The 27,800-nt window shown below is 31.4% G+C and overlaps 4 protein-coding genes across 5 annotated transcripts; 2 read left to right on the top strand and 2 right to left on the bottom strand.

The window, feature by feature from the left end:
- Positions 1-1,792: 1,792 nt before the first annotated feature.
- Positions 1,793-2,923, bottom strand: LOC108337817 (pentatricopeptide repeat-containing protein At4g21065). The gene has a single exon (XM_017574419.2). It carries the CDS (start codon positions 2,921-2,923, stop codon positions 1,793-1,795), a length of 1,131 nt encoding a protein of 376 aa, XP_017429908.2.
- A 6,275-nt stretch (positions 2,924-9,198) lies between these two features.
- Positions 9,199-12,786, top strand: LOC108344934 (NEP1-interacting protein-like 2). 2 transcript variants are annotated; one of them, XM_017583482.2, is made up of 5 exons: positions 9,199-9,555; positions 10,165-10,343; positions 10,546-10,629; positions 12,126-12,278; positions 12,493-12,786. In XM_017583482.2, the coding sequence occupies exons 1-5, from the start codon at positions 9,456-9,458 to the stop codon at positions 12,613-12,615; spliced, it is 639 nt and encodes a 212-aa protein (XP_017438971.1). In that variant the 5' UTR covers positions 9,199-9,455; the 3' UTR covers positions 12,616-12,786. The 2 variants fall into 2 exon arrangements, with proteins under 2 accessions (XP_017438971.1, XP_017438963.1); XM_017583474.2 differs by having other exon boundaries at positions 9,200-9,555; positions 12,117-12,278.
- A 580-nt stretch (positions 12,787-13,366) lies between these two features.
- Positions 13,367-18,496, bottom strand: LOC108344923 (ribulose-phosphate 3-epimerase, chloroplastic). The gene is made up of 10 exons (XM_017583466.2): positions 18,217-18,496; positions 17,415-17,529; positions 17,064-17,204; positions 16,863-16,976; positions 15,753-15,831; positions 14,789-14,898; positions 14,633-14,689; positions 14,160-14,229; positions 13,987-14,062; positions 13,367-13,668 (listed from the first exon to the last, which is right to left on the bottom strand). Exons 1-9 carry the CDS (start codon positions 18,321-18,323, stop codon positions 14,013-14,015), a joined length of 843 nt encoding a protein of 280 aa, XP_017438955.1. The 5' UTR covers positions 18,324-18,496; the 3' UTR covers positions 13,367-13,668; positions 13,987-14,012.
- Positions 18,497-24,302: 5,806 nt separating this feature from the next.
- Positions 24,303-26,440, top strand: LOC108332025 (galactoside 2-alpha-L-fucosyltransferase). Its single transcript, XM_017567118.2, has 2 exons — positions 24,303-24,699; positions 24,807-26,440. Exons 1-2 carry the CDS (start codon positions 24,495-24,497, stop codon positions 26,261-26,263), a joined length of 1,662 nt encoding a protein of 553 aa, XP_017422607.1. The 5' UTR covers positions 24,303-24,494; the 3' UTR covers positions 26,264-26,440.
- Positions 26,441-27,800: the final 1,360 nt, after the last annotated feature.

The raw sequence follows: 27,800 nt of genomic DNA, 5'->3' as shown, positions 1-27,800 counted from the left end.
GAAGGAATAGTGGAGTCGGGCTTCGGAGATGAAAGAGCAGCAACAACTCCATACATGTCTAAAAGGGTGGAAACGCGTTCTTGCCAGCGTCGGAAGTTCTGTCCAGAGAAAATCTCGATTTTTGATACGTTCGGAAGAGATTTTGCGAAGAGCGTCTGGGTTCCGGAAGCAATGGTTTGGCTCTCTGAAGGCATGATGTTGATGTCAGCCATAAGTCCTTAAGATTATAGTAAAATTGCTGACAGAATCACGAACAGAATTTCCTGAGGCGTGTAGAGTCATTGTCCTTAAGGACTTATCCGCGGTGTATTGCGCAAGTCCCCCAGGATACAACAGGAACTTCCCAGGATATATCTGAGGATCTCATAACTAGCAAGAAACTCTATAAGTATATACCCAGGATAGGTTTAGGAAAGAAAAATGAGATTAAGAAGAGAAGATTGATTTTTTTGATGATCTTGAAATGGGAAAATTGATCTCTATTTATAGAGCTAAAATATTTTAACGTTGGAATTGGAAAAGGAACGTTGCATACCGTTGCCAAAAGGAACGTTGCTCTCAACGTTGCAAAACTTTCTTTTGCAATAAAGTAATATTATTACAACATCTTTAGCCCTTCATATTTTCATAAACAATTTTATGATGGATTCTGCAAGCAACATTTGTGGCCTCTATTCATTATATGTTGCCCTTGAATTTAGACTATGGCAACCACTTTGACAAGTCATTGTGGCAATTTTATCTTTTTGCTAATAAAATATTTACGGATAAATTCATGAAGATGATAAGTGTCTATTTTACTCATATTTCACATACATTTTGGCACTTATCTTGTTTGATTTCTTGCATAAATTTGATATTTCACTTCCCTTCACTTAGAATTTGCTAAAAGTATTTAGAAATAAACAAGTGTGATGATGCAATGCAATTTGTGTGAATTGATGCAGTTTAGAAGAAAACAGAGTCAAGCAGCTTGAGCCCCAAAAGTGTATAACCTAAGCATTGAAAGATGGTTACAATATATTTCATATTTTTCCTTCACAGCTTGAGCTAAATAGATGGTGTCTAAGCCACGCAAGGACAACTTTACCATGGAGTAATTTAAAGCACCAACTTTTAGAGCTCAACCATAAAGAAAACCTACCATTGAAAGTAACCTTTTGGATTAAATATCATAAAGATTGTTTGAGCTATATGAGGAAACTCTCCATGGAAAGAAAACTCACAAGTTGACCACCATGTTTGGAGCTACAACCAAGACCAGAAATTTTATAAATTCATAGCACTCCATGCTTTCATTTCTCTTTAGGACTTTTCTTTTACTTTCACTTGTAATATTTTATAGACTAAAGAGATATGGGAAAAGACAGATGTTAAAATCAATATGAGTTGTTGTTGAATTTTTTGTACTATTTTATTGTTTTATTCAATGTGTTCTTTTGATGTTAATAAGTTGCTTGTTTCATATGATGAATAAATCACTCATCTACTACCTCTAACTTGAATTAGGCAAAAGCTAGTTTAAGTTATAGATATTTTTTAATTGTATTTCTTATGGAAAGCTCCGGAATAAACAAACCGATTAGCGTATCTTCAATTTTTTTGAATTTGTTTATAAAACTAAATCTGCATGTTTTTAAGACAAACCAATAAGCCACGTAATTTTAGGAAAACGGTATCTTCATTAGCAAAGCCACTCCAAAAGCAAGAAAATAAGCACCAGCCTTCTGAAAAGATGCAAACAGATATAATTGTAGAGCTAGAAGGCACAAAGCAAGAAACTATGTCCTTCTTACAATTCAACATCCAAGAAAATATTTATCTTTGATTCATAGCCTTCCAAATTGGCTTGCTTTGAGACATCATACAGAATTTCATAGATAAAATATGAATGCTTATGAGTCATGTCACCCGCAACAAAATTGTGGACAGCTCCATTAATTTGGATCCAACTTCTGCCGGGAGGCTTTTTCACACCCATCTCGATCATCTTCTGTCTCACTGTAATGACATCCTGCCACCTTTGACCAAAGGCATATATGTTTGACAAAAGCACAAGATAGCCTGCAGCTTGATCAATGCTGAGCTCGGGTACTAACTTGTTTTCCACTTGTGATGCTAGATCTGAATTCTTGTGAATATGACAACCACCAAGAAGGGCACCCCAAAGGGCATCATTAGGCTTTAAGGGCATAGTTTCAATTAGTCCACGTGCTTCATCTAAGAATCCAGCACGGCTCAACAGATCAACCATGCATCCATAGTGTTCAATCCTCGGGTTGATTCCCCAAGTATGCTTCATGGATGCAAAAATTTGGCGCCCTTCATCCACAAACCCTGCATGGCTACAAGCACAAAGAACTCCGATGAAGGTTATTTCATCAGGACTTACTCCATTTACTCCCACACCGTCTCTAAGCATAGTTTTAAATGTATCAAGGGCTTCCTTCCCCAGTCCCTGTTTCGCAAAAGCCATGATCATGCTAGTCCAAGACACAGTGTTTTTCCAAGGCATCTTGACAAACACTTGATAAGCTTCATGAATGATTCCACAACTAGCATACATGTGTATGAGTGCATTGTTCAAGCGCACTGACGGTTGTTCGTTCCTGGCAACAAACCACTGTTGAACATACCAATGGATCCATCTTCCCAACTTCAGATCCCCTAATTCAGCACAAGCAGACAAAGCTGCCACCAATGCCACCTGATCCAATGGCACACGAGCCCTCCTCATCTCACCAAACAACAACAAAGCCTGTCTGCACTTCCCATTCCGAGCACACCCAGAAACCATGGTGGTCCAAGACACAACATTCCTACATGGCATCATGTCAAAAACCCTCAAAGCCCCATCAAAATCGCCACACCTGACATACCCAGCAAGTATAGAATTCCAGCTAACAACACTTCTCTCCGCCATATCGTCAAACACATGGCGCGCTCGCTGGACGCCATCACGCCTCGCATAGAAATTAATCAAACTTGTGTCCACAAAGACATTGGAGCAATACCCTTTTACCAAAACCGTGGCATGCAGCTGTTCCCCTTCTTTTTCCAACCCACCTCGCGCACATGCACTCAGGAGAGACGAGTACGTGATCCCATCCGGCTGAGCCTCAGAAGACAGCATGTGGCTGTAACATTGGACCGATTTCCAAGGCATGTGGCCGCGGGCGTAACCTCTGATGACGTGGTTCCAAACGGTGGTTGTTGGGTTGTTCATTTTGGCCAAAAGGTGATGGGCATGTCGGAGATGGCCAGAGGCAATGTAGAAGGAAAGAAGCTTGGCGATGATAATGTTCTTGTGAGAGAGACCGTTGAGAAGTACTTGTGTGTGAATTTGAATGAGGGAGTTTACGCTGTTGCAATTCTCTAATAGAAACAACAAGTGCTCTTGAACAACTCTTCTGCTGCCTTTGATCAACATCGAACCTCAACAAATAATCAACACATTCTAAACCACGTCTTTCATCTTCTTCTTCTTATTCAGAGGAACACGCTCAAACAAATTGCGTTTCCGTTTCTACCTTCTCTCGTCGGATGAAAAACTGAAGATTGGAAGTTAAATTCAGGTCACATTTTTAATTACGGAGATCAACTTATAAATTTCCGAAATTGTTATAAAGTAGTTTTCCTACTATTATTGAACTATAAAACTTCATAATCCACACACATCTATTTTACAACAAACAAAATATCATATAAATCATTCAAACTCGATTTAAAATTCAACGCAATCAGAAAAACATGCACATCCATAACCTTTCACATTTTATTTAACTTTCCCCATCTTCACCATTCCTCACGTGAACATATAAAAATTGCATAATAACACAACAAATTTAAAGCATTTATTATTCTATTTGGACACCTTTTAGCTTATTTTTACCTTAATTTTATAATTCTCAAAAATTTATTCTAACCAGGAAAAAATTTAACTTACTCTCAGAAAGTTTGATTAATGAATAGAATACATCGTACAAATCTAAATTAACAAAAATATATCTATTATGCTTAAATTTCATATATATATATATATATATATATATATATATATAATATTTATATTTTTAATATATATTAAGAATATTAATTATTTTTCTTTGTCTTTATATATATATATATATAAAAAATATAAATATTTTATAAATTAATTGGTAATTTTTTAATTAATATCTTTGCATATTAAATTATTTTATTTTATTTTAATTAATGATTAAAATTTAATTTATAAGGATGAATAATTCAAATTATCTACTAATATATATCTATATTATTATTTTTTATTTTATTTTTAAACTTACATATATTAACAAGACAATTACTATCTGTATTATACAAAATATACCTATCGGAGTTAATGATTATCTATGGACAATTAGTAAGTATGAATGGTCAGATTGTCTTACCATTTACAATTATACGTTATTAATAATTGATATATGATTGATGTCCAAGTAAAACACCTCTATTCTAATAAAATAGAGATCTCTTTATGAAACATATCAGATTTAAGCGTACGTCGGGGTGTCTTTTGCAAGTCAACAACCCATCATAGTAGATTGCGTTCTCGAAGAGGATTGGACGATCGAAAGAGAGTAGAGCAAGGAAGGACGACCAGAGCAAGAAAGGATGACCGACCCTCAGACACCTTTTCAACCAAAACACTAACATATTTTCTTCTTAGAGTTATATCTTTTCATGATCCATTGTTACCTTGTTTACTCAACGAAAAACTTAAAATACCACATAAAAGAAAATAAAGTAGAATAGAAAAAAATAATCAATATCATAAAAATATTAAATGATAAAAAAGTTGATAATTAAATCACTAATCATCAAAATAAATATGGATAAGAAAGTATTTTTCATAATATCATCTTGAAATATACTTTAAGTTTAACTCAATCCTCTAAAACAGCTTGTAAAGTTTGCACCCATTTATATATCTCTAAATTAGTTTTATTTTTAGTCGATGTGAGACTTTTAACACCTGTCACACAATGAGGTATATATATCTGATGTGTGGAACTAGACATTAATGAATGGTCTAAAAGCGACTTGATAGCGGGCAGAACAATATATCAAACAAACAACAAATATTGTTGTAATAGATCCAAAAATGAATCTGATACCATGTTAAGAAATAGATTTAAGCCTAACTGAACCTATAAAACCAACTTTGAAACTTTAAAACAAACTTTGAAAAGTTGTGTTGGACTAAAAATTTACTTCTTAACAATTATATTATTATATATAATAGATATTAGTTTAATTTTTACATAATTAAATATAAATAAAAATTTAGTTTAAAAATAAAATAAATAAATAACAATAAAATAAATTATATGCACTTTTGACAATAAAATAAATAAAATTAAATAAATAAAATAAATAGATAAAAAGTAAAATAACTTTCCTATACATGTGACAAAAATAAATATAAATAAAAAATTAGTTTAAAATAAAATAAATTGATAAAAAGGTAAAATAAATTCTACACATATGACAATAAAATAAATATAAATAAAAGAATTAAAAAATAAAATAAATAGATAAAAAAAGTTAAATAACTTACATACACATGTGTCAATAAAATAAATAAATGAAAAAAGTTAAAAATAAAATAAATAGATAAAAAAAAGTAAAATAACGTTTGTACATAAGTGATAGTAAAAGAAATATAAATAAAAAATTAAAATTGTCAAATGTATAAAAAACTAATTTTTGGAAAAATTGTCAACAAAATAAAATAGGTATTAAAATAATTTTTTTAGTATCTTCTTTCCTTATCTTATAATTATAATATATTCTTTCATCAATTAATTGTAATAATAATAATCATAATAATTGTGAAATAAAAATATTGAAATTTTTTAACAATAATAACAATGATAATAATCGTAATAATAATATTAATACTAATAATAATTATTACAGTAATAATTACATCTTATTTTATATTAATTTTAATCATAAGAGTAAAATTATAATATAATAATTTTATCTGTTAAAATATATATTTTATCTATCATATAAATTTTCCTTTCAAATTTATTTCCTTTTACCTCTTCATCTCTTATATTTGTTTGGGTTAAGAGAAAGATAATGAAAAAATAAAGATAAATAAGAATAAAGTTTATGAAAGATTTAATTGATGTATATATTATTATTATTTAAATATAAATATATTTATAATACTAGTATTATTATTATAAATTATAATAGTTAATACTATTTATGTTATTATTATTATTATTATTATTATTATTATTATTATTATTACGTATGTGCCCTGCATTTCCATTTCTTTGTATATGCGGAAAGAAAGTTTAAAAAATATATATAAAAGTCCATTTTATCTCATTTCTTCACTTTCATCTCAAATTTGTTTTCTCCTATTTTCTATCACTCGAAACAAACAAAGACTTACACTTTCTTTTTTTTCTATACTCTCTAATTTTTTATCTCTTTTTTTCTCCCAAATTTATATTTAAAAACAAACATATTCTTAATATGTTCGAAATCGTGAGAAAATAAGATACTTATGATACAGACAACTAATAGAATGAATGATAGAAGAGTTTGGAAATATTCCTTCTGAAATATTTTTTTTATCTCCAATTAATTGTCATTTAAAAATATATTAACTATTATTTCTAAATAATTTATTCTTATTCCAACATTCAACGCTTCAAGACATTAATTAGCCGTTTTTATTATATAGCTAAAAACATCTTATTTGACTGAAATTTTGAATTCAGAATAGTAGAACGAGCTACCCTGTAACGTCAACATTAATATTAGGAAAATGAATTTTTGCATCTCCATTACACTTATTTTGCATGACTCTGACATCTCTGAAATTAATTTCCTCTCTATTTCTATTAAAAACAGTTTCTAATGTATCGATATAAGATAATATTCGTACTATGGTGGGGAAAATTAAAATTTGACTTCATAACCTTTCACATCTATAAATTAAAATAATTACTCTTAATGAGGAGTGATTTTATTTATTCTGTGTCGAATTTTTCAAAACATATTTTTCAAGTACTTTTATTTGCTTTTTATCTATTTTAATCTATCATTTCTATATATGTTTTCTTCTAACTTGAATTTCGTTTTTATAAAAGAAATTATCAATAAATAAAAATAACATTATAAAAATACGTTTACAGTAAGATTTAGATAATAAGTAAAATTAGAAGTAGATTTTATAAATGAAATTTGATTATTTTATTATTAAAAAATTAAATTATAAATAAAAAATAATTATTCCTTCCATTTCTTTACATTTTCTTTAATTATGACTTTTCTTGCGTTCTCTTTAAAGATTATATATAAACTGTATTATGAATTCTATTTTTGAAGATAACAATTCTGTCTCATCACAATGGTTATAAAAGTAAATTTATGTCTGTAAGAGTCAATTTATGTTTTATTATTTTCTTAAGTCAGTTTAAAATTTTGATTGTGATTACTAAGATTAAGATGTGTTCATATTGACTATATAAGTTTTCTTTATATTAGTAGAACAGAGTTATAAGTTTTTGAGTATAATTGGATGAGAAGCTCTGTCCAACTAAGGGGATGTAGTATATTTTAATACTTCCCTGGTACATGAATGTTGTGAAGTGGTTGAATGTTATAGTTTTTATACTTTAATTATTTGTTTGGTGTATAATAAAGTGTGATGACTTTGTTTAAGTTTTTGGTGTGAAATGTTTTTTTTTTTTAAATATTCTACGTGATTGAAGAGATTTTGAAAATAGGTATATTAGTTTTGTTAAATTAACTATTAATATTATATTTTAAAATTGAATTGGATTCGCTATATTTGATTAAAAATTAAAAATATCACTTGGAATTGGGGAACCAATTTATATCTATCAGGTTTATTAAATTATGTAAATTCATTCTATAAGCTATTATCCACTAAAAAAAATCCAAAATTTTTAAATCATTATCTAAAACTCATTATTAAGCGGAAAATGTATTCATAAACACTTTTTATTTTTCATTTCATATTTTAAATATATCATTTACCTCTCATATTAAGTAATTATCAAGGATACACGGAATAATAGAAGGCATATATACTCTTAATATAAGAAACTTCTAACATAATCATATAGTGTAATAAAATAATGAATTTAATTAAACTTTAAAAATATCACCTGTATACTTAGGCCTTTATTATTAGTGGCTTTTTAAGTATTTTATTATTCGTTAATACAAAACACATATATTCATAATATTTAATGGACATACGTGAGAAAAATAATAATAAAATTATAAAAACAGCTATCAATTTCTTTAAATATATGCATTACAATCAATTTCAGAGAAATTGAACATATTAAATAAAAATTTCTTAAAACGGTTCTTACAGATAAATAAAAATATTATTTCAGTGTGTGTACATAAATTATTTACTTAAATGTAAAGAAAACGTTTCCAATAAAATAATTATTGTTTATATGAATTACCTAAAATTAAAACTTTTACTTTGATGTGAATCTCGTGTACATAAATTGTTTAAAATTAAAGTAAATTATCTATATATATAGATAAGTTTTCTTTAAATTTAATTAACTAATATCTAAAATGTATATTGAAAACTATTTTTATTTATAGATAATTAGAATAAAAAAGTTAGTTGTAACAATTATGTTTAATGAAGGTCAAAGAAAGCATGTAAGGGAAATAATTATTAACGAAGTGTGCGTACAATTTTGTCAGTTGGTGCAGAGAATGATACAGTGATACATTTTTTTTTGTTACTCTGGAAAAGAACAAGTACGATAAATTTTGTTAATTTAAAATAAATATTTATAAATTTATTTACTTGTTTTTATATTTATATCATAATATATATAAGTTAAATAAATATTAAATAAAAAAGTAGAAAGGTTATGATTAATTAATTAGGGTTGGGCGATGGAGAAGCTTATGTGATAGGCGAACATAAGGGGATTATCATTAATTGTAGCATTAATTACCAAATAAATACGATCTTGGGTTGTCACCAACTACTCTTTCTCTCTCCATGCAAGTCTAATGACCTTCTAACTCCTCCATTATTCTATAATCAAAATAATATAACAATAATAATAATAATAATAATGATCATAATAATAATATAAGAAAGTAATAGTTGTAATATATTTTCTTTTCTTAGTAATACTATTTTCCTTGACCTTACCAAGCCCTATCATACCATCAAATTCCATCATCTTCATCACTTTTCTTTCAATTGACCTTACCTTACCTCACCTTTCAATTCATTTTTTTCGTTTCCCATCCCTTCAAATCCCATCATCATCATCGTCGTCATCATCGCATCATCTTATCACCAATAAACAACAAGAAGAACAACAGCCATGGCCTTGAAGTCTGCAACTCTCTGACATATAATTAGATTCCCAGTTTGGGTTGGGTTGGGCACTATGGAAACTGAAATAATCCAGGGACCTTGGGGATTTCGCTCTCTACCCAAATTCATATTGTGCACCATTTCTGGGGCCCTCACCGTGTGTTTTGCCATTGGTAATTTATTCCTTTTCGTTTGTTTTCCTTCATGGATATATCAATGCTTTGTTTTGATTAGTGGGGCGTCATTAAAATGAATCTTGTCGTCCTAAAGTTGGAGTCTTTTTTATAATTGCTTTTGACTATTAAGGTGTAATTCTCGAGGCTTCTTGCTAACTAGAAAATAGAAATACAAGATTAAATTGTACCATGCATAAATCAAATTTATGTTGCATTTTTTATGTCGCAAAACTTGGATGGTGTTACTTGGGTGGTTTTAGTGCTGTTTTCCTGTTGCAATTGGAGTTTTATTCAATAATCAATATGATATCTGCTTGCATCAAAGGTTAACATAGTTTTTACAGGTGAAACTCTAATCTGATTAAAAAAAATTACTGAAAGCACGTACGTATTTGTATTTAAGTTTTTTTCCCCCTTCCTATGATCTGAATTGGTGATAATGAAATTAATGGTTGTTGTGAAGTTGTTGGTGAAGGTGCTTTTGTTTACAAGGGTGGAAACAATTCAGAGTGGAGAATGTTTTCCTGGCCAGTAATCACTATTTTTTGGTGTTGCTAACTGTGATGTTTGATTATATTAGTCTCATGTTCTGTTTTATGGTTGCAGCTGGTGCCATGACAGGAGCTATAGCCGGTGCTTTAGCAGCTAAGGCTACAAGGAGCGGTCTTCTCCGGGGAGTTTCTTTGGGTGCCATTGCCGGGTCTATACTCTCAGTGGAGGTGTTGGAAGCTTCCCGTGCATACTGGTGTATGGAACAAACTGGCTCACGGGGAGCATCATCTATGGTTGGTAGTCATTTTATTGTTGATTTTCCTTGGTCTAAGTAAAATGATCTGTAACTTTCAAATTTTAGAGGCATAAAATGGCTACCTTTTTAAGTTTTATGCCTTGCCTGCTCATTAAGTAGCATTTTAAGAGCGATTTAGACCTTATGCATGGCATTCTTAATTCGTAGTTTTAAGCCAATGTTTTAACTTTTAAATCCAGGCAGATTTCATAGAGGAACTTGTTCGGGGGAGGCTTGTTGAGGAATCCCTTACACCAGCCATTTTAACTGCCTACAACTTGCAGGTAATTTTCCTTTCCCTCACGCACCACATTTACCTTTTTGCAAGCAATAGTTGTATATTTCCGCGGATTGATATAATAACCTTGGTGCATCACCCAATGTTTGAATTGGTAATACTGAGAGCTTATGGGTATGGCCAATTTTTTATAACCTTAATCCTGTAAGGCTTTTGAGTAACGGCACTTGTTTTAGATTTTTTTTCTTTGCAATATGGAAGCAGGCAAAATGACAGTTTCTTTTTCCTCCTCCTCTTGGCTAGTATTATGAAGATATTCACTATTCTTGAATTAGAGACGAACCTCTTTTTCTTTCAATTCAACTAAAATTGGTTTCTCAGTTTGATCAGCTTCTTCCAAATTCATGTAACCTATTTAGCTATTGAAATCTGACTGTTGAGGTTGAAAAAGAAGCACAATCAAACTAATCACTTCGTAAAAAAAGCCTCTAAACTTTTAGAATGCAAATCATGGTAGAGTGATCTGCTGATATATTTGATAGTTTAGTAAACAAATATTCGACGTAGTAAAGCAAAAACAAAGATTTCGCCGCCGAGAATTTGTTTTCGTAAAGGAAATCAAGCATGAATGGTACATTAATCAAATCAAGATATGGTACCATGGTTAATCCTAAATCTTTTGAAGGATTTTGTATTTTATTTATCTGAAAATTTAAGCTAAGTTGGACAAGGAATTCCTCAATCAACAATTGTCTCTAGATTGAGGAATATCTAGGATCTCCTTCCTAAATTTGCAATCAAAAGTTATAACTCGTGACCTTGTTAGATTGTCAGTCCGTAGTTAGATGTCCACAACTTCCTGCTCAATACAGAGTGCAAATCATGCCCAGTAATCAAAATCTTTAGACACACGGACAAGATTTGAATCGTGAATCCAAATATTCTGATAACTCATGACTATGAACACAGATGCCGTTTTAATGCATTGCTTTTTAAGGTTGCACTAGTGCACTCGAGGTGTGTCGGTGCACTGTGAACTTTGCCAACTATGTATGACGTCCAGTTGTTACGATACCAGAGGAGAGAAAAGTGAAATTACTGAATTGTAAAAGTTGTTTGCATGGTAATTATGTGCGCTTATATAGTAGAGAGATTATTCGTCTCGCAACTAATGACAGTTGCATCTATAGTAATATCACTTTCATCGGAACTGTAGCTGTATATGCACATGATTATCTTTAAATTTTAATGTCTTTTAACGACACAACTTCATTTTTATACCTGCTTTCAACTGCTTGTTGATTTTTGTGACCCCTTTGTAGACCACTTTGGTTTTAACAAGCACAGTTAAAGCTTATTTACATATAACTGATATGAACATGTGTAAATGTGTGAACATCTGTAAATGTTTGCTGATTTGATTGCTTAGTACATTATCGTTAAGAAGTTCATTATCAATTCTGTACTTAGACTATCTTATGTCGTGATCTGTTGGATAGTGACCACCTTTTGACGTATGATCATTCGTTTTAGTTTGAGCAGGTTGGCATTGCTAATGCAGGCTATGATGAGATTCATGATGTTCATGGCTTGGTGGCACCGAGAGGATTGTCAGGAGATTCGCTCAAGAGGTTACCACACCATATGATCTCAAAGGATATGAAGGCAGAAAATACTTGTACAATATGTTTGCAGGTGATCATTGTTTTTTAAGATATGTGAATGCCCTAATCCCTTTTCATTACCTGTGTTAAAAACAATATAGAAGAACAAAGAATATTGGTAAGATGGTTCCGAAAATACTAATATTAAACCACCTGTAGGTAGGTATTAAATTGATTCCATATTTGATTTCTTTTTATGAAACTGTTAATGTAATGGTCTAAATATCTAGAAGTGAAATTCACAGGATATTGAAGTAGGCGAAATTGCAAGAAGCTTACCTCGCTGTCACCATACATTTCACTTGATATGTGTGGACAAATGGCTTGTCAAGAATGATTCCTGTCCTGTCTGTAGGCAGAATGTGTAATTGTTGCTTGTGCATTCTGAGATTATCTTTATGGGAAGATGTATAAGTTGTATAATTTGTTTTTATAAACTGCATTAAGTTTTGTACAGTTGACTTTGGCATTTTGTAGTATTATCTGATGTAATTATTAATAAGACTATTTGCCCAATAACAAATGTTTTGGGAGAAAAAGAATTTAGAAAATAGCATGCTTTAATATTTGAACGAATGACTCTTACTTTCATAAGCACGTTACATTTTTATAATTATATTAATTCATTTTACAATGTTCCGTATACTTTTAAAATACGAGAATCCAAGACTAACTTACAAATGCAGAAATTTCAGCCCGTGAGAATTTAATAAATTTGATTGATTTTGCTGGCCTATGAATTTGTCGTGCTACTTTCTTGATATGTTCTTTATGAAGTGGTTGGTTTCAAAGTCGCCATCAGGCCAATTAAATCACCATTAAGCAACATGCCTATCGGTCAAGAATTGTAGGCACCTATGTGTAAATTGTCTCCAGCAATTAGGTTAGTTGATATTTGAGCACGTGAAGCCAGTTTTTTGGTTGCCAAAAAGACTATAAAGTAGTGTATGTAAATATAACATACGATTAACTTGCATGTAGGCAAATTATTCCTTTTTCAAGAGGTCCTTTCCCCTATCTATGATTGTATAGACATAGACACATTTTGTATCTTGACTAATAGAACAGCAACTGACAAGGAATGTCCTGTTGACATTGTTAGAACAAAACAAAATGGAATGCAGAAATAAACATAATTTATTTGGGCTTTTTTCTCAATACTTATATTCAAAGAACGCACAACTGCTTTACAATATGGGGAATATAACTGACAGGTTACAAGCTGATATAGACTACATTGAATAGGGCTTTATCTTGGATTAAACTTGTCGCTATAAGATTATACACAAACTATGCATCCCACCAGCAGCCTTACTTGACTGATTTCTTATAGTTAATTCCAGAGAAAAGCAATTGGCAGTGGTGACAGCAAGCCAGGCAACATAATGGTGCCCTATAGGCCGCCAACTCATTAATATTGTCTGCCAGGTTCAAACAGAGCAAAACCAGCAGTGAGAATGACAATTAAAATGAGATCATTTTGTGTTTCCATATGAGCATTTGAAGCAGTATTGCATAATTATCAGTCAGATACATGTGATAATTGAGTCAAAAGTATAACATTATTATACAATATTTTTCACATGGAAGTTGGCTCATAGTCGTAAGCAGTGTCTGCAATTATTTTACTTGATTATTTCTCATATTGGCAGCCAATTATGTTTGTATTCAACCATCCAATCAGAAAATTGATGTCAAACTTTAATGGAGAACCTCTATGTTGCGAAAATGCAGCTTACATTGGAGGGTAGAATATTGCACACATTCACACAGCAACTGCTTCAGGTCTTTTGCTGGTTTTGATTCCTCTTATAGCTACAAGGGAGTTGAAGCCAGGAAAATAATCAAAATCATAATGAATTTACACTCGTTGCAGTATATCTCCATTCAAATAAAATATTATTTTGGGTACCTTCAGCATAATCTTTAGCTCCAAATACAGCAGAACCAGCAACCAGTGCATTGGCTCCAGCCTCAATCACCTGCCAAAAGAGATTATACTTAAAATTGGATCTTACAACGCAAATGGATCACTCTTATTACTATGCCTTGTTGAAAGCATTCTAATCCTATGAACAAACAAGAATGAATTTGCTCGTCATTATTTCTTTCCAAATCTTTGTGCCGTCAACAGATGGAGCACTTAGCCAAAATACAGAGGTTATAAAGTTGAAGTGCATTTACCAAAAAAAGTACACATAAACTTGACCTGCCTGAACAGATTGATTAGATACACATGACACATCATCTGTTTCCCAATATATTTTATGATGAGTTAGTTCATTGAGCACAATCAAATTGTGTTCACCACGTAGAAGAAGACTTGTCACAAGATAATTCTAAATTATAAACGGATGGAAGACAATATGATTATGTGTACGGCACCTTGTAAGCATTTGCTGGTCCAACTCCACCATCTACTTCAATCCATGGATTCACTCCCTGAAAAGAAAGAGAGAGAACACAGATATAATTATGTATGACATAGAACTAGGGGGGAAACAAAAAGTAATACACAGTAAAACAGATACAACACCATACCTTCTCTGCGCAAAGTCTTCTCAAATCAGAAATTTTCTTTACTTGACTCTCAATAAAACTCTGGCCACCAAAGCCAGGGTTTACAGACATGATTAAGACTAAATCAACCACTGCCAACACCAAAACAAGATTAAGAGCTTTTGATTTTTAACTACTAAAACATTTTTTATGCATGTAATTCAATAGATCTCAATATGTTGTGAAAGGAGTTGTTTCACTCCCTTTTACGGAGGTAAAATATGCCCATACGTTTCTCGTGAGTAGTTAAGGTAAATCAAGAAAAAAAAAATTTACTCCTCTAATTTTGTTGATTTATTTGAACTAAAGCTTTAAAACAAGAAACTAATTACAAAAATGTGTAGAACATGATATAGAACTATAATAGCAGAATGAAAGTTTAAACTAGTTAATAATTGAGCAAAAAAACTATTCTTGATCTTTCAAATTTGTTGACTTTCATTATGAACCCAAAAATGAAAAAAAAAAAAACAAACACATGCTCTAAATAACAACAAAAAAGTCAAGTGTAATTCACCAAAAAACTAGAATAGTATGTGTGAATTAAGATTTGAGAGTAAACTGTAAAACCTTAAGCATAGGACTAATATGTCTAACACTGCTATTAAACCTGCTAACTAAATCTTTGTCTTCTGTTTATAAATTAAAATTTTCTGGTACAAGTATTGTGAAAACACAAACAGTTTCACAAAGCTCAGATTACACCCTTCTACTACTAAAAGAAATAAAGCACCAAAGAAACAGAACTCCCAGTTAACTGACAGCTTTGCTAACATTTCTATTCTAAACTCAATGCAGAGTAGGCTGGTATTGGTCCATGGTTAAAGCTCAGAAAGCCACATTAAGAATACTGGGAACCTGAGTCAGAAATATTAAATAGAACGACTACTGGTATCATTGTATAATGAAAAGAAAGGAGACAATAAAGGGAGAAAAAATGGCTCACCATCAAGGACATATTCTATTGTGCTTAAGGGAGTTGCAGGGTTTAAGACAACTCCAGCTTTAGCGCCCAGACTTTTCACCTAAATCAGGACAATGAAGTCAGCTATATTAAGCAGAAAAAATTAAAGCAGGAGAGGGAAAATTCCCATGTATCCAAGGATTAATTTCAACTGTCCAGTTCCCCAGATGGCTTTTAACACTACTCCATATAACAATTTATGGTTCTGAAAGAAAGAAACGAACTCTGAAATGGATATACTCAAAAGTAAGGTCTCATATTTCACAAAGATTCAGACAAAGGAAAACTTCTGATATGGTACAAGGCTTCCAAAATCTATTTATTTATTTAGACACTCACTTGGAATGAAGAGGCCAGCCACTCCTCATTAGGAATAAGAAGTACGCAACTTCATATAGCACTGGCCAATTATATAAAGAGACCAATGCCTTCTACTGCATTTTACCATAACCTAAATAATAGGTGATTATGAACCCAAACCAACCAAGAAAAGGATAAAAGAGATATGGGAACCTAAGCAAACCAACCAGTTAGCATCACTGGCACAAGAAAATATTGAAAGAACGTGTAACAGCAAAAAGAATTTCACCTTTTTTGAAATTTTTTTAAAAATACTAAATTCATTCTAAGGTCAATCCCGGTTTAAGAATTTCCTTGATATAAGATTTGGCTTTCTGCTTCTTCAAAGGGATAAACACTCAGTTCTCAAATCCTTAACGAAAAAGTACACCAGTTTCAATATAACAATTTGTTCAGGCAAATTGATGCCTTAAATACCACGAGAATTTGCTGTGGCCATTTCTTTATCCTGTCCTCAGACTGCCTTGCTAATGTAAATCCACATAGTGAAGTATATTCTATAGATATCCTTAATAATATAAGTAACCAAGACATCCCTTTACTGTCACTTAAATCTCAAACATTTATCCCAGCATCATGTCACTAGTACCGTGTCCTTGACAACAAAAATCTCAAATTGATCAAAATAATATTTTTATTTTATTTACAATTGATCAAAGTTATCTCCTTGGTATCAGTTTTAAGTTGGAACAACGTTGTTCAAGAATCAGAAAGTTCAGGAGGAAATCATACTTGATTAACTGTACGGTGCAAATGGATGGTGGAAGATTGTTCACAATGAACACTGACAATATCAGCTCCTGCCTTGATAAAATCTGGCACCCTTTGTTCAGGCTCCACAATCATCTAAAGTGTTTAAAAAAAAGTAAGAAATGTACTTAGATTCAGTATCAGTTTAAATTTGCATGCGTGTATACATGAATAGATGAATACCAGGTGCACATCCAAAGGAAGATCCGTCACAGGGCGCAATGCATCAACCACAAGAGGTCCAATTGTAATATTTGGGACAAAGCGTCCATCCATTACATCAACATGAATCCAATCACAACCAGCCAACTCCACTGCTTTCACCTAGACAAGATAACACACGACTCCAACATTCATTATTAGTTCCTAGAAAACAAAAGGACGGGTTCACTAGCAATTAGAAAACTTGATAAAATGATAATCAAATATAGTACATAGTAAATACTTTAAAGACCTTTCTAAGTTTGAGTAGTTGCAAAACAAAACATTGGAAACTGAAATACCGATAACAGAATGTAAAGTATGTTACCGAACCTGCTCTCCCAATTTTGAAAAGTTGGCAGAAAGAATGGATGGAGAAACAATGATATCGCTTTTTGAAAACTTGTCAACACGAGATGAAGCCTTCACGATGGTTGAAAGTTTCCTCCTGAGTTCACAAAAGTAGAGAAGTTAAAAAAGGACATTAAAGAAGGCTATATTATTCTTTCAAATACCCCAAAGCACAAACCATATCTAACAAAGTATACGTGCACTGCAATCTGCATAAATATGTACCGATCACAAGAAAGTTGTTTAGAACTTCATATGAACACAAGGTCACAGATAAATACATCGAAATGCTGGCTACTAAAATGAACCTCTGAAGCTACCAAGTTTTAGCCTATTGACGAGATTCCCAAACCTCAAAAAAATTAACAAATCTGATAGCAAAGGGTATAAATAAACAGAACCATCCAGGTTCAAAAACAACACAACAAGTTGTCAAGATCCTCCCTGATGAAAATAGCATGAATTCAAACCAGGAAGGAGACAATGCGTGATGATGACATTACGTAAATCATTTAACTTCTGAATTATCTGACTGCAAGCTACCCAAAGGTCGTTCTTTTCTTTTAATTTGAACAAACAGTATTGACCGGTTATCTCCACAAACACCCACAATCACATAAAGGGGTCCCAGAGAGTGGATTTGATTTGATTGTCAATCCAAAACATAGGAGTGAAATTCGTGAGAAATCCATCCTCTGGGTGTCTCCTTTAGGAATAAGATGTGCGCTTCCCAATCTACCAAAGTAGGAAGTATGAAACCCAGTGGATGTAAGAATAGGAATACCTGGAGAAAGTGAGGGAAGGAGGATGAAAAAGAGTGGCTTTGTGAAGGTGGAGACCATTAATTTGGGATTGGAGGGTGGATGAACACAAGGAAGAAGTTGCAGCCATTTCCTTCTTCAACTAAATTCAAGTTTGCTTGTGGGTTGTGATGTGAATTGATTGAATTTGTAATATGAAAAATGGAAAATCACATGAATGACACGTGCCGTTTGGTTTGGTGGAGATGTGCTTATCTGAAACGGTTGGTTGGCGCTCCTCTTCTCTTCACCACCTCTCACAAAACCATACCACAAGCAATATTTGCCTTCAATTATTAAATACTTCTTACATCAACCATCTTATTTATGTAAGTTACTTATTTTCTCTTATTTTGTAAAAGTTCAATTTATAACTTGATGCATATAATCTAAACCTTTGAATACTCCTTTATTTTCGTCTCTTGCTTCATCTGGTATAATTTTTTATAACATATTTTTACACTTATATTTTTTTCACATGTATTAAATATATTTTTTTAGTTCTTTTACCACAATTATTTTTGTAATTATTACTTTATTTTATAAGCGATTATTTCCTAGTATTTTGCTAGATTTTTTTTAATGTTAATAGAGAAAACTTTCGGCAATCATTAACTAAATTTTCTTTTAGTCAAATTTTGTGAAAAATTTTCAATTTATATTAATTAAAATGTCATCCAAAAAGGACTTTTAATCAATGATATTGTAAACATGATTTAATGAATGTTAGTTTGTATATATAATTGTGGTTGATATTTATACTATATAGTTAAAGAATCTTAAGTTATAATTATAATTTTAAAATGATTAATTAACCAGATATCAATAAAATATCATTAGGTACATGTTACCGAGTGTCTGATGAGTAATAAAACTCATACAATGATTAAGAAATACTTTGTAAATGATGAGTTATCTACTAGATACGATGGTTATACTCTTCAAGGAGTAAGTGCAATGATTACATAACAGACTATATTTTCCAAACTGAAGGTTATCTACCATCCTCTAATAAGCACGCTCTTTACTGGAGTTGGGTGTTGTCTATCCATATCTATCCATATTTGTTGAAGACATTCACACATTAGGTAACTTAACCAAGAAATGGTTATAGGTCACCATATGCCATTGGGCTATGGGTCAATAGACCCATAATTGAGGCCCATTTAGGTTATGATCCGTGGTAAGTAGAATACCTTTATACATATTCTTTTAATCATATTTAACTTCACTTTTACATTAATCAAACTTTGACTAGAATATCTGATCTAAAGACTAAAAAAATCTTCTACATGTACCTTACCATTCGGTAGAAAACAAATGAGGTTTGGAGGATGAATATTGGATAATAGGAGTTCATGAAGTAAAAAAAGACTTTGTAGGATATATTTTGTAAGTACAATATTAAAGAAAATATCTTGACTCATATCAATAAACAAATAATTTTATAAATGTCATTTGACAAAAAAAAAAACAAAATCTAAACAAAAAAAATTGCCACGAATATAAATTGAATAATAGGATAGTTAATATTAATATTCTTGAATTAATAATAGATGTTGAATATTTAAATATTTTTTCTTTAATAATGATTGAAATATTTTATCTAAAAATAAATATAAATTCAATAAATTTGAATTGTCTTTAGAATTCAAACAGTTTGAAATGAGACAAATTCAAATTTAATGCACTTGAATGTCTTACAAATTGTGAAATTCTCTTTTAAAGCACAAGGTAAAACTAAACATCAAATTTTATTATTAGATAAATAAATTCATTTAAATTATATTTTTCTTATATAAACAACTATTTTAAAGAAGTGTTAGATACTACATCTATGTCTATAATTTTTTTTTTACTACTTGTAATCTCATCACTTACATTTAAGATTAGAGTTTATGTACTACTCTATTTTGTCTTGTCACTTATGCTTAAACTTGGAGATTATATATAGACTTTTTTTTTCAACCACATTAATAATTTCTATATTGAAACCATAACAAAAATTGAGAAGGTAAGACCTTATACAGGTGATGTGTAAATCCATTACCTAACAAAATATTTTATCAACAAGTCTTATCATTCTTAAAGACGAATTTGTACCATTATTAGGATAATTTAAGTGTGATTAATTTTAAGTATTATCAAATCGACATAATAATTAAGAAAATAATTAATTATAAAAGACTAATAATAAAAACCTAATCACAACCTTAAAATAAATAACCAATATAAAGAAGGGTTTCAATTCCAATAAGAAAACAACACTAACTATGAATGTTCTAACTTGAGGTTCTCTTAAACTATTTACTAAAACATTTAGCATTTATTGAGAAAGCTATAAAAAAATGTGTTGTTTTGGGACACATTTGTTGAACTTAGGATTTCATGAGATGAATTTGAGTCTTTTATTGATATGTTGGTATGATTTTCTAGAATAAGTAGCGGTGCAAAGTCATAGGAAGTTGAAAATGACCTTTGGAGAGGATGAACATGCCAAAACTCGTACAATATGGTATGTAGTTGTAAATACACCTTTCTCAATAATTTTCTATTAGGAAGATCATCATTTTAAGGAAAATAAATTTTGTCAAACATTCACTTAATAGTAAATTATCTAACAAATAACCTATATTTAAACCTAAGAAAGTTATGGAAGATAACAAACACTTATGTACAATAAAACACTTAAGATATAAATATTCTAGATTTAAACTCAAGAGTGGTGACAAAGAAAACTTACCTCAACCAACAAAAGAGTTAAAGGACATGATCCTAAAAAAGAAAACAATGTGTAGATAAGTTTGAACCTACAAGTAAGTAATGTTAGATAAACGATAATGATTCTGTCAAAAGAAAATATCAATGTGTTTTCATAGTCAACCAAAGATATGTTTGGGTATTAATCCAAACATAATGTGATACAAGGTAGTAGTAGATCCAAAAGTTAAACCAATAATTAAAGAGGCCAAAAGAATGAGAAAACTAACCATGTGTGAGAAGTCCAATATCTAAGGTGGTTCTATAATATAATGATCGTAAAAAAATCTAATAGGAAAGGGATGATATGTATTAATTTTGGAAATATAAATAATGTTTGTAATTGATACCCTTTGTCCAATATTGATATGGTGACTCGTGTATCATGTTATGAGCTATTAAGTTTTATGAATGTATATTCAAGATATAATTATATTTGGATGCATTCATGAACGACGATAAGACATTTTTTTTAAGAATGTGATATCGAATGTTTACTATCACATAATGAGTGAGATATTTTGGCTCTACTTATTATAGCTTGAAATTTGAGGTATTATTTTTAAAAGTTGATTTACCAATAAAGTAAGTGTTACAAAAAAATGATTTAGAAGAAAAACTGATTAAATCAACTATTAAGTTGTTGGAATATAGTCTTAGTTGATGTCAAAGATATAGTAAAAGGCCAAAGTTCTAATTAATTTTGTAGTAGAGCTAACACCTCCCTCATAGCTAATGAAAATAAGACTTACAAATTGAAGAGTAGTGGGTGAGGAGTGATTTGAAAAGCCTAAATGATGTTTTGTAAGAGCAATCATCGTGTTTTGCACTTATTGTAAATAATAATCAAGCAATATAAAAATGCACGAAGTTACATGAAAAATATATGTATAAATTAAATTATGGAATGATATTTGGTATGAGAAAAAAAAACAACAAACTTGGGAAGAAAAATCAAATTGTTACCTTGACAATATGAAGAAGAAATAATGTTTTATAAAAACATTAGTCTATACCTTCACACAACTAAACCAAGTCATGGTCGTTAAAGTAGACTAGATGACATCCAAATATATTGTTAGCATTAGTTTCAACACAATCATTATATTTTAAATGTTGAGAGTCCATAGCTTTGTTGAATTTCACAAGGATGAGTTCCTTTTCCTCTTTTGGTGGTGCAACACTTATTTTTTAGTCCTCATGAAATCTAGTGCAACACTTTATGACTAATAATATATCTTAAACTTATTGCATTTTAAGCTCCTGACAAATCATCTCCTTCCAAGTTAGGATCATTTAATTGTCTACAAAATATATAAAAACACAACAGTAATTATACTATGATAATGAAGCAATTAACCATACCAGAGAAAGGACAATATTAAGGTAAACTTTGAGGTCTATGACTAAAATTTCTAGTTTGGGAAGAGTTAGCATGTCAAATAAAATTGCCTCCACTATATCTTCTGTTTAATTTACCAACCTAAGAATAAGGGGTTTTGAGTCTGATATAAAAAAATCCTTCCTAAGAACTAGGCTTATAGTAATGAGCTTGGATTTTGTTGAATTTTTCCTCAAACAATTTATAAAATATTAAAGCAGAGTCAATAACTTATTATTAACAAATGTTCATCACCATCAAAGGCTTGAGAGAAAAAGTGCAATCTCAACCAAACAAACACAATGTTGGTGTAATCATCCATTATGGCAAACAAAATAAAATGATGACAAAGACAAAAAAAAAAACAAAAACAAATAAATAATATATAAAGATTCCTACCGATTAGGTAAATATAGGACTGATAAAACAGATTAGTTTGATTCGTTTTGACTCGAAGTAAAGTGTGTTAAGAAATTTGGCTGGTCAACATTTCTTTTAAAATATTATTATTTTAAATCTTATATGACAACAATAAAGTCATTAAAACCTGAAACTGAATCCAAAATTAATTTCATCCTGTGTTCTTCTAATCATCATCATCAACACTCACTAACTCCATAGAGATTTTATTATACCAACAAAAACATGAATAGTTTATTCATTTCACCGTTCAAAAATCACCAATCACCATTGTTAATGTCTATTGAGAGCTATCCGTTTTGTCGCTGTCATCTTGCACTCTGAATAAAATAAAACATGTTTCACAAAATTTATCAATTTCAAGGAATTCAAGAGTGTGTCTATTTAGAAAAAGATAATTGAGAGTTCCTAGAACAGAAAAAAGCAAAAAAACAAGACAAAGCCCAAAATAAAATAATTAAAAACGAAGAGAAGCGGACTAGAAAATGTTAAATTATTATTTTTTCTTTCTAAATTTAAAAAATATTTGAGTGTTTAAATTTTAAAGAAAACATTTTCAATCCTTAAACTAATAGAAGAAATTAAAAGTAAAACTCCACCCACCAATCTTTGATATTTTCTATTTCTAAATATCACAATAATATCATTTTTAACAAACATATGACACAAAAAAAGTAGACAAATACAAAAATTTAAATTCAGAAATCCGAATCAATTTGGTTCGTTAAATATGTCAATCCAACATACCAGTCTTATTAGTTGATCAGACTAGTCGGACAACTCGACTTCAATAAAAAAGATTAGCTCGTATCACGATATTTCATATTAACACAGTCTGACAATTCGATCCAAGTATGATACGATTTAACCAAAGTTTTATACAGTTCGACAAAGATCTGAAACAATATGGACAATAACTTGTTTCTGACCTTTTCATAATAACAGTCCAACATCAATCTATTCTTATGTAAAAGATAAATAAAAAATTCTATCTATTCCATGTGATATTAGATTTTCAATAATGAAAAAGATAACAAGCAAGCCCGCCAGTTCGATTACTTCACAATGAATTGGATAAAGTTTTAAAGTTTAACCTATTTTCGATTTGTAGATTAATTCGACCTAACCCATTTTTAATACCGTTTTTTACAAGCTAATATTATACTAAACTTAAAACGGGTCAAATTTTGCCACCCCTAACAACACCATTCAATTATAAAAACTAAAAATATACTTTTCTTAAATTTAAAACTCAGAATAAACACTTTATAATCTTAATATTCAAAGTCAAATTTATCTTAAATTGCATAGTTTATTTTATTTGAACAACGAAGATCTAGATGTCAAAAAGACGTGCGCATGATATATGTACGACCGAAAAAAATTAAAACATGTGACATCATATTTATGTTTTTGTTTGAATTTTAAAATGAAAATTGCCATGAATAGAGTCGGTAACGATAACGGAAAGGGGGCATAAAAGGGTGTCACCGACAGTTCATTTACATAATTTCATCACAGTAAGATTATTATCCTAATTTGGAGAGAAGTACAACGTTATTAAACTATTCTTCTAACCAAACAAATTAATGTCGATCGCATCATGCTCTGCGGCGTCTAAACCAAATCACACTATCTGCTCCGACACCCACTCACTCGCACTCACTGCATTCATTCACTCTTCTACAATCAATTTTTGTGATGAAGAAGTTCTCACTCTCACACTCCGATTTGGACTCTAAATGTGCCATCACTTTCTCACTCATGCGTTTGATGGCTTTTTTCGTCGCTGCTTTCGTCCTCTGCTCTGTTATTTTCTCTGTCTCCATTGTTCTTCGAGATCCTCCCTCAGATGCCGTCCTTCGCGAACCCTCGTCACTCACCCCTCTCTTTCAAATCACTCAAGGTAACTTTTTCATTTCCTTGCTAAAGGGTTAACTGCTTTCACCTTTTTATCCCATCGCATTGCTAAAGCTGTAACATTTCATTTATTCTTCCTCTCATGACTTGTAGATTTGGACAATGATACCTCTGATTCTGTTGAGTTGCTTCGAGATAAACTTCTCGGTGGCCTTCTAGTTGATGGATTTGATGAAAATTCCTGTCTCAGCAGATACCAATCAGCCGAATATCATATCAAAGGGCTGTCAGGAAAGCCTTCTTCTTACTTCATTTCTAGGTTAAGAAAATATGAAGCTCAACACAAACAGTGTGGACCTTACACTGAATACTATAACAATACAGTGGAACAACTTAGGTCTGGTAAATTTACAGAGTCCTCACCTTGTAAATATGTTGTGTGGATTGCATTTAGTGGGTTAGGGAATAGGATATTGACCCTAGCTTCTGCATTTCTCTATGCTCTTCTCACAAACCGTGTTCTGCTGGTTGACCCTGGAGTGGATATGGTTGATCTTTTTTGTGAGCCATTTCCAGATGCTTCCTGGTTTCTCCCTGCTGATTTTCCTCTTACCGCTCAGTTTAATAATTTTAGTCAGAATTCTGATCAATGTCATGGGAAAATGTTGAAAAATAAATCGGTTCTAAATTCCAATGTTCCTTCTTTTGTCTACCTTCACATAGTCCATGATTATGATGATCATGATAAGCTTTTCTTTTGTGATGAAGAGCAACATTTTCTCCAGGAAGTGCCTTGGTTAATGATGAAAACGGATAATTACTTTGTCCCGTCTCTATTCTTGATGCCATCATTTGAGCAGGAGCTGAATGATCTCTTCCCAAATAAGGAAACAGTTTTCCATTTCTTGGGTAGGTATCTGTTCCACCCCACTGACAGTGTGTGGGGACTTGTTACCAGATACTATCAAGCTTATTTAGCAAAAGTTGATGAAAGAGTGGGGATACAAATTAGAGTGTTTGACACAGAACCTGGCCCATTTGAATATGTATTGGATCAGATCTTAGCTTGTACTTTGAAGCATAAACTTTTGCCTGATGTTAACCATCAGCAGGATGCTACCAATTCATCAGGAAGTTCCAAGTCAAAAGCGGTGTTGATGACATCCTTAAGCCCTGGTTATTTTGAAAAGGTAAGAGACATGTATTGGGAATATCCTACAGTGACAGGAGAAGTGGTTGGTGTTTACCAGCCGAGCCATGAAGGATATCAACAAACAGAGAAGCAGATGCACAACCAAAAAGCTTGGGCAGAAATGTATCTCTTAAGCTTAACTGATGTTTTGGTTACTAGCTCTTGGTCTACTTTTGGCTATGTGGCTCAGGGGCTTGGAGGTTTAAAACCATGGATTCTGTACAAACCTGAGAATCGAACAGCCCCAGATCCTCCCTGTCGGCGTGCCATGTCAATGGAGCCATGTTTCCATGCTCCTCCCTTCTATGATTGCCAGGCCAAGAGAGGAACTGACACAGGTGAACTTGTTCCATATGTGAGGCACTGTGAGGATATGAGCTGGGGCCTTAAGCTTGTAGACAGTGATACTTATCGCTAGTTATGGCCATATACAATGTATGCTATTATGAAACCCAGCTATGATGTGTTCCAAATTTTGTTGTAAAATAGAATGAGTTATTTCTTTCAGATGTGTATCCACTGTTCTCTCCTAGAATCATGGTATTAGCTTTACTATTTCAGGGCTATTGAATGCGTAGAAATGACCTTTCCCTAATTTTGTTTACATTGAAAAATATTAGTTATTAGTTCTCGTTCCATCTACTTTTATTATTAAGTTAAACTTATATCCATTTATTTGTGACTTCAAATTATATTATTCTTTTATAAGGCACGAGAGCTTCAAATTTTCAGTCACTGATATTTCCGGTAGTAGTGACCTCAGTTACAGGAAAAAAGAAAAGGAATATTCCCTTACGACATAAAGTCACTGTGGAGTTCTTTTCATCAATCATTCTTGGCCGAACTATGACATTAGCCATTTTCATTATGTTCTAATAACTGCTGAACTTGTCAATTTGTTGAATATATTCTTTCAGAAAGTTAAGTGTATCAACTGGTGGACCTGATATGTATAGTTTATGACAAACAAACTACGAATATAAGTCTGTCCATTTTCCTATTCCAAAATGCAACAAAACCATTCATAACTTTCAATCTCATAAATGTCAGAGAAGCAACAACAACAATAAGCATCTGGTAGACATTACCTGTAAATTATAAACCACATTCTCGATTAAGGAGTTGCATTAAATCAATAACAAAGAATCAAGAACAAACAGCACTAGGTGACCTACAAAAGAAAATCACCTTATGGGTGCGATCTTCACTGATGATCCAGCAGCTTCTTGTAAAAATAAGAGTCACAAATTTTCAGTCCATGCGAAAAATATAACTGGATTGCTTAATGTTGTTGGATTGTATTGATTTCTTGGGCTTGATTTTAAGCCCAATGTTATGTTTGATCTCACAAGGATATCCCTTCCAAAAGGGCCATTTAGAAAGTGTGGATTGTAATGTTGATGGCAGAAGGTAGTGGAAGCATACATAGCATAATGGGAGAGTAATGGAGAATAAAATTGAACAGAAAAGGTCGCTATCAGAGAAGAATATATCTTAATCTCAAGAGTTTACAAAAAGGTTGAGAAAACACAAAAGTTAGGAGGCACATCTCCATCCTATCAAATTCGAATAATTTCCAATCCAAGTCAAAGAGATCAAAAGTTAAGCTTTTGGAAATTGCCAATACAGTAAGCAACTCTATATATTTTCACGCGTGTTTTCTTATTGCGTTCCAATTAATCAACGTTTTTTTAATTTTTGGTAAAAGAGGAGATTATCAACGTATTTTCACACGGAAATTAAATATCATATTATCCACATATTGGATAATGCTTTGGTACTTCTTCACAAAAATCTAATCACTCACCAAAACTACTTTCTTATTTGTTTACAAATCTGTCACTAATGAAAACAACGTCTATGGTTGTACGCTCTTTTGATATTTGCTAAATTAAAAGTCAATTACTATTATTGCTTCCATTTTTAATTTTTCCATCAAAGTTTTAATCAAAAGA

This window comes from Vigna angularis, chromosome 1 (genome assembly GCF_016808095.1).
Source record: "Vigna angularis cultivar LongXiaoDou No.4 chromosome 1, ASM1680809v1, whole genome shotgun sequence".
NCBI classification, from domain to species: Eukaryota; Viridiplantae; Streptophyta; class Magnoliopsida; order Fabales; family Fabaceae; genus Vigna; species Vigna angularis.
This window is presented reverse-complemented; position numbering and strand designations above follow the sequence as displayed.

Coding starts and splice junctions, on each gene's coding strand:
- LOC108337817 (XM_017574419.2), bottom strand. CDS start 2,923: ATGGCGGAGAGAAGTGTTGTTAGCTGGAATTCTATACTTGCTGGGTAT.
- LOC108344934 (XM_017583474.2), top strand. CDS start 9,456: ATGGAAACTGAAATAATCCAGGGACCTTGGGGATTTCGCTCTCTACCC. Junction 9,556..10,164: donor CACCGTGTGTTTTGCCATTG/GTAATTTATTCC, acceptor TTATGGTTGCAG/CTGGTGCCATGACAGGAGCT. Junction 12,279..12,492: donor CTTGTACAATATGTTTGCAG/GTGATCATTGTT, acceptor TGAAATTCACAG/GATATTGAAGTAGGCGAAAT.
- LOC108344923 (XM_017583466.2), bottom strand. CDS start 18,323: ATGGCTGCAACTTCTTCCTTGTGTTCATCCACCCTCCAATCCCAAATT. Junction 14,690..14,788: donor GAAGACTTTGCGCAGAGAAG/GTATGGTGTTGT, acceptor CTTTCTTTTCAG/GGAGTGAATCCATGGATTGA. Junction 14,230..14,632: donor GACCAGCAAATGCTTACAAG/GTGCCGTACACA, acceptor CTCTTTTGGCAG/GTGATTGAGGCTGGAGCCAA.
- LOC108332025 (XM_017567118.2), top strand. CDS start 24,495: ATGAAGAAGTTCTCACTCTCACACTCCGATTTGGACTCTAAATGTGCC. Junction 24,700..24,806: donor TCTCTTTCAAATCACTCAAG/GTAACTTTTTCA, acceptor CATGACTTGTAG/ATTTGGACAATGATACCTCT.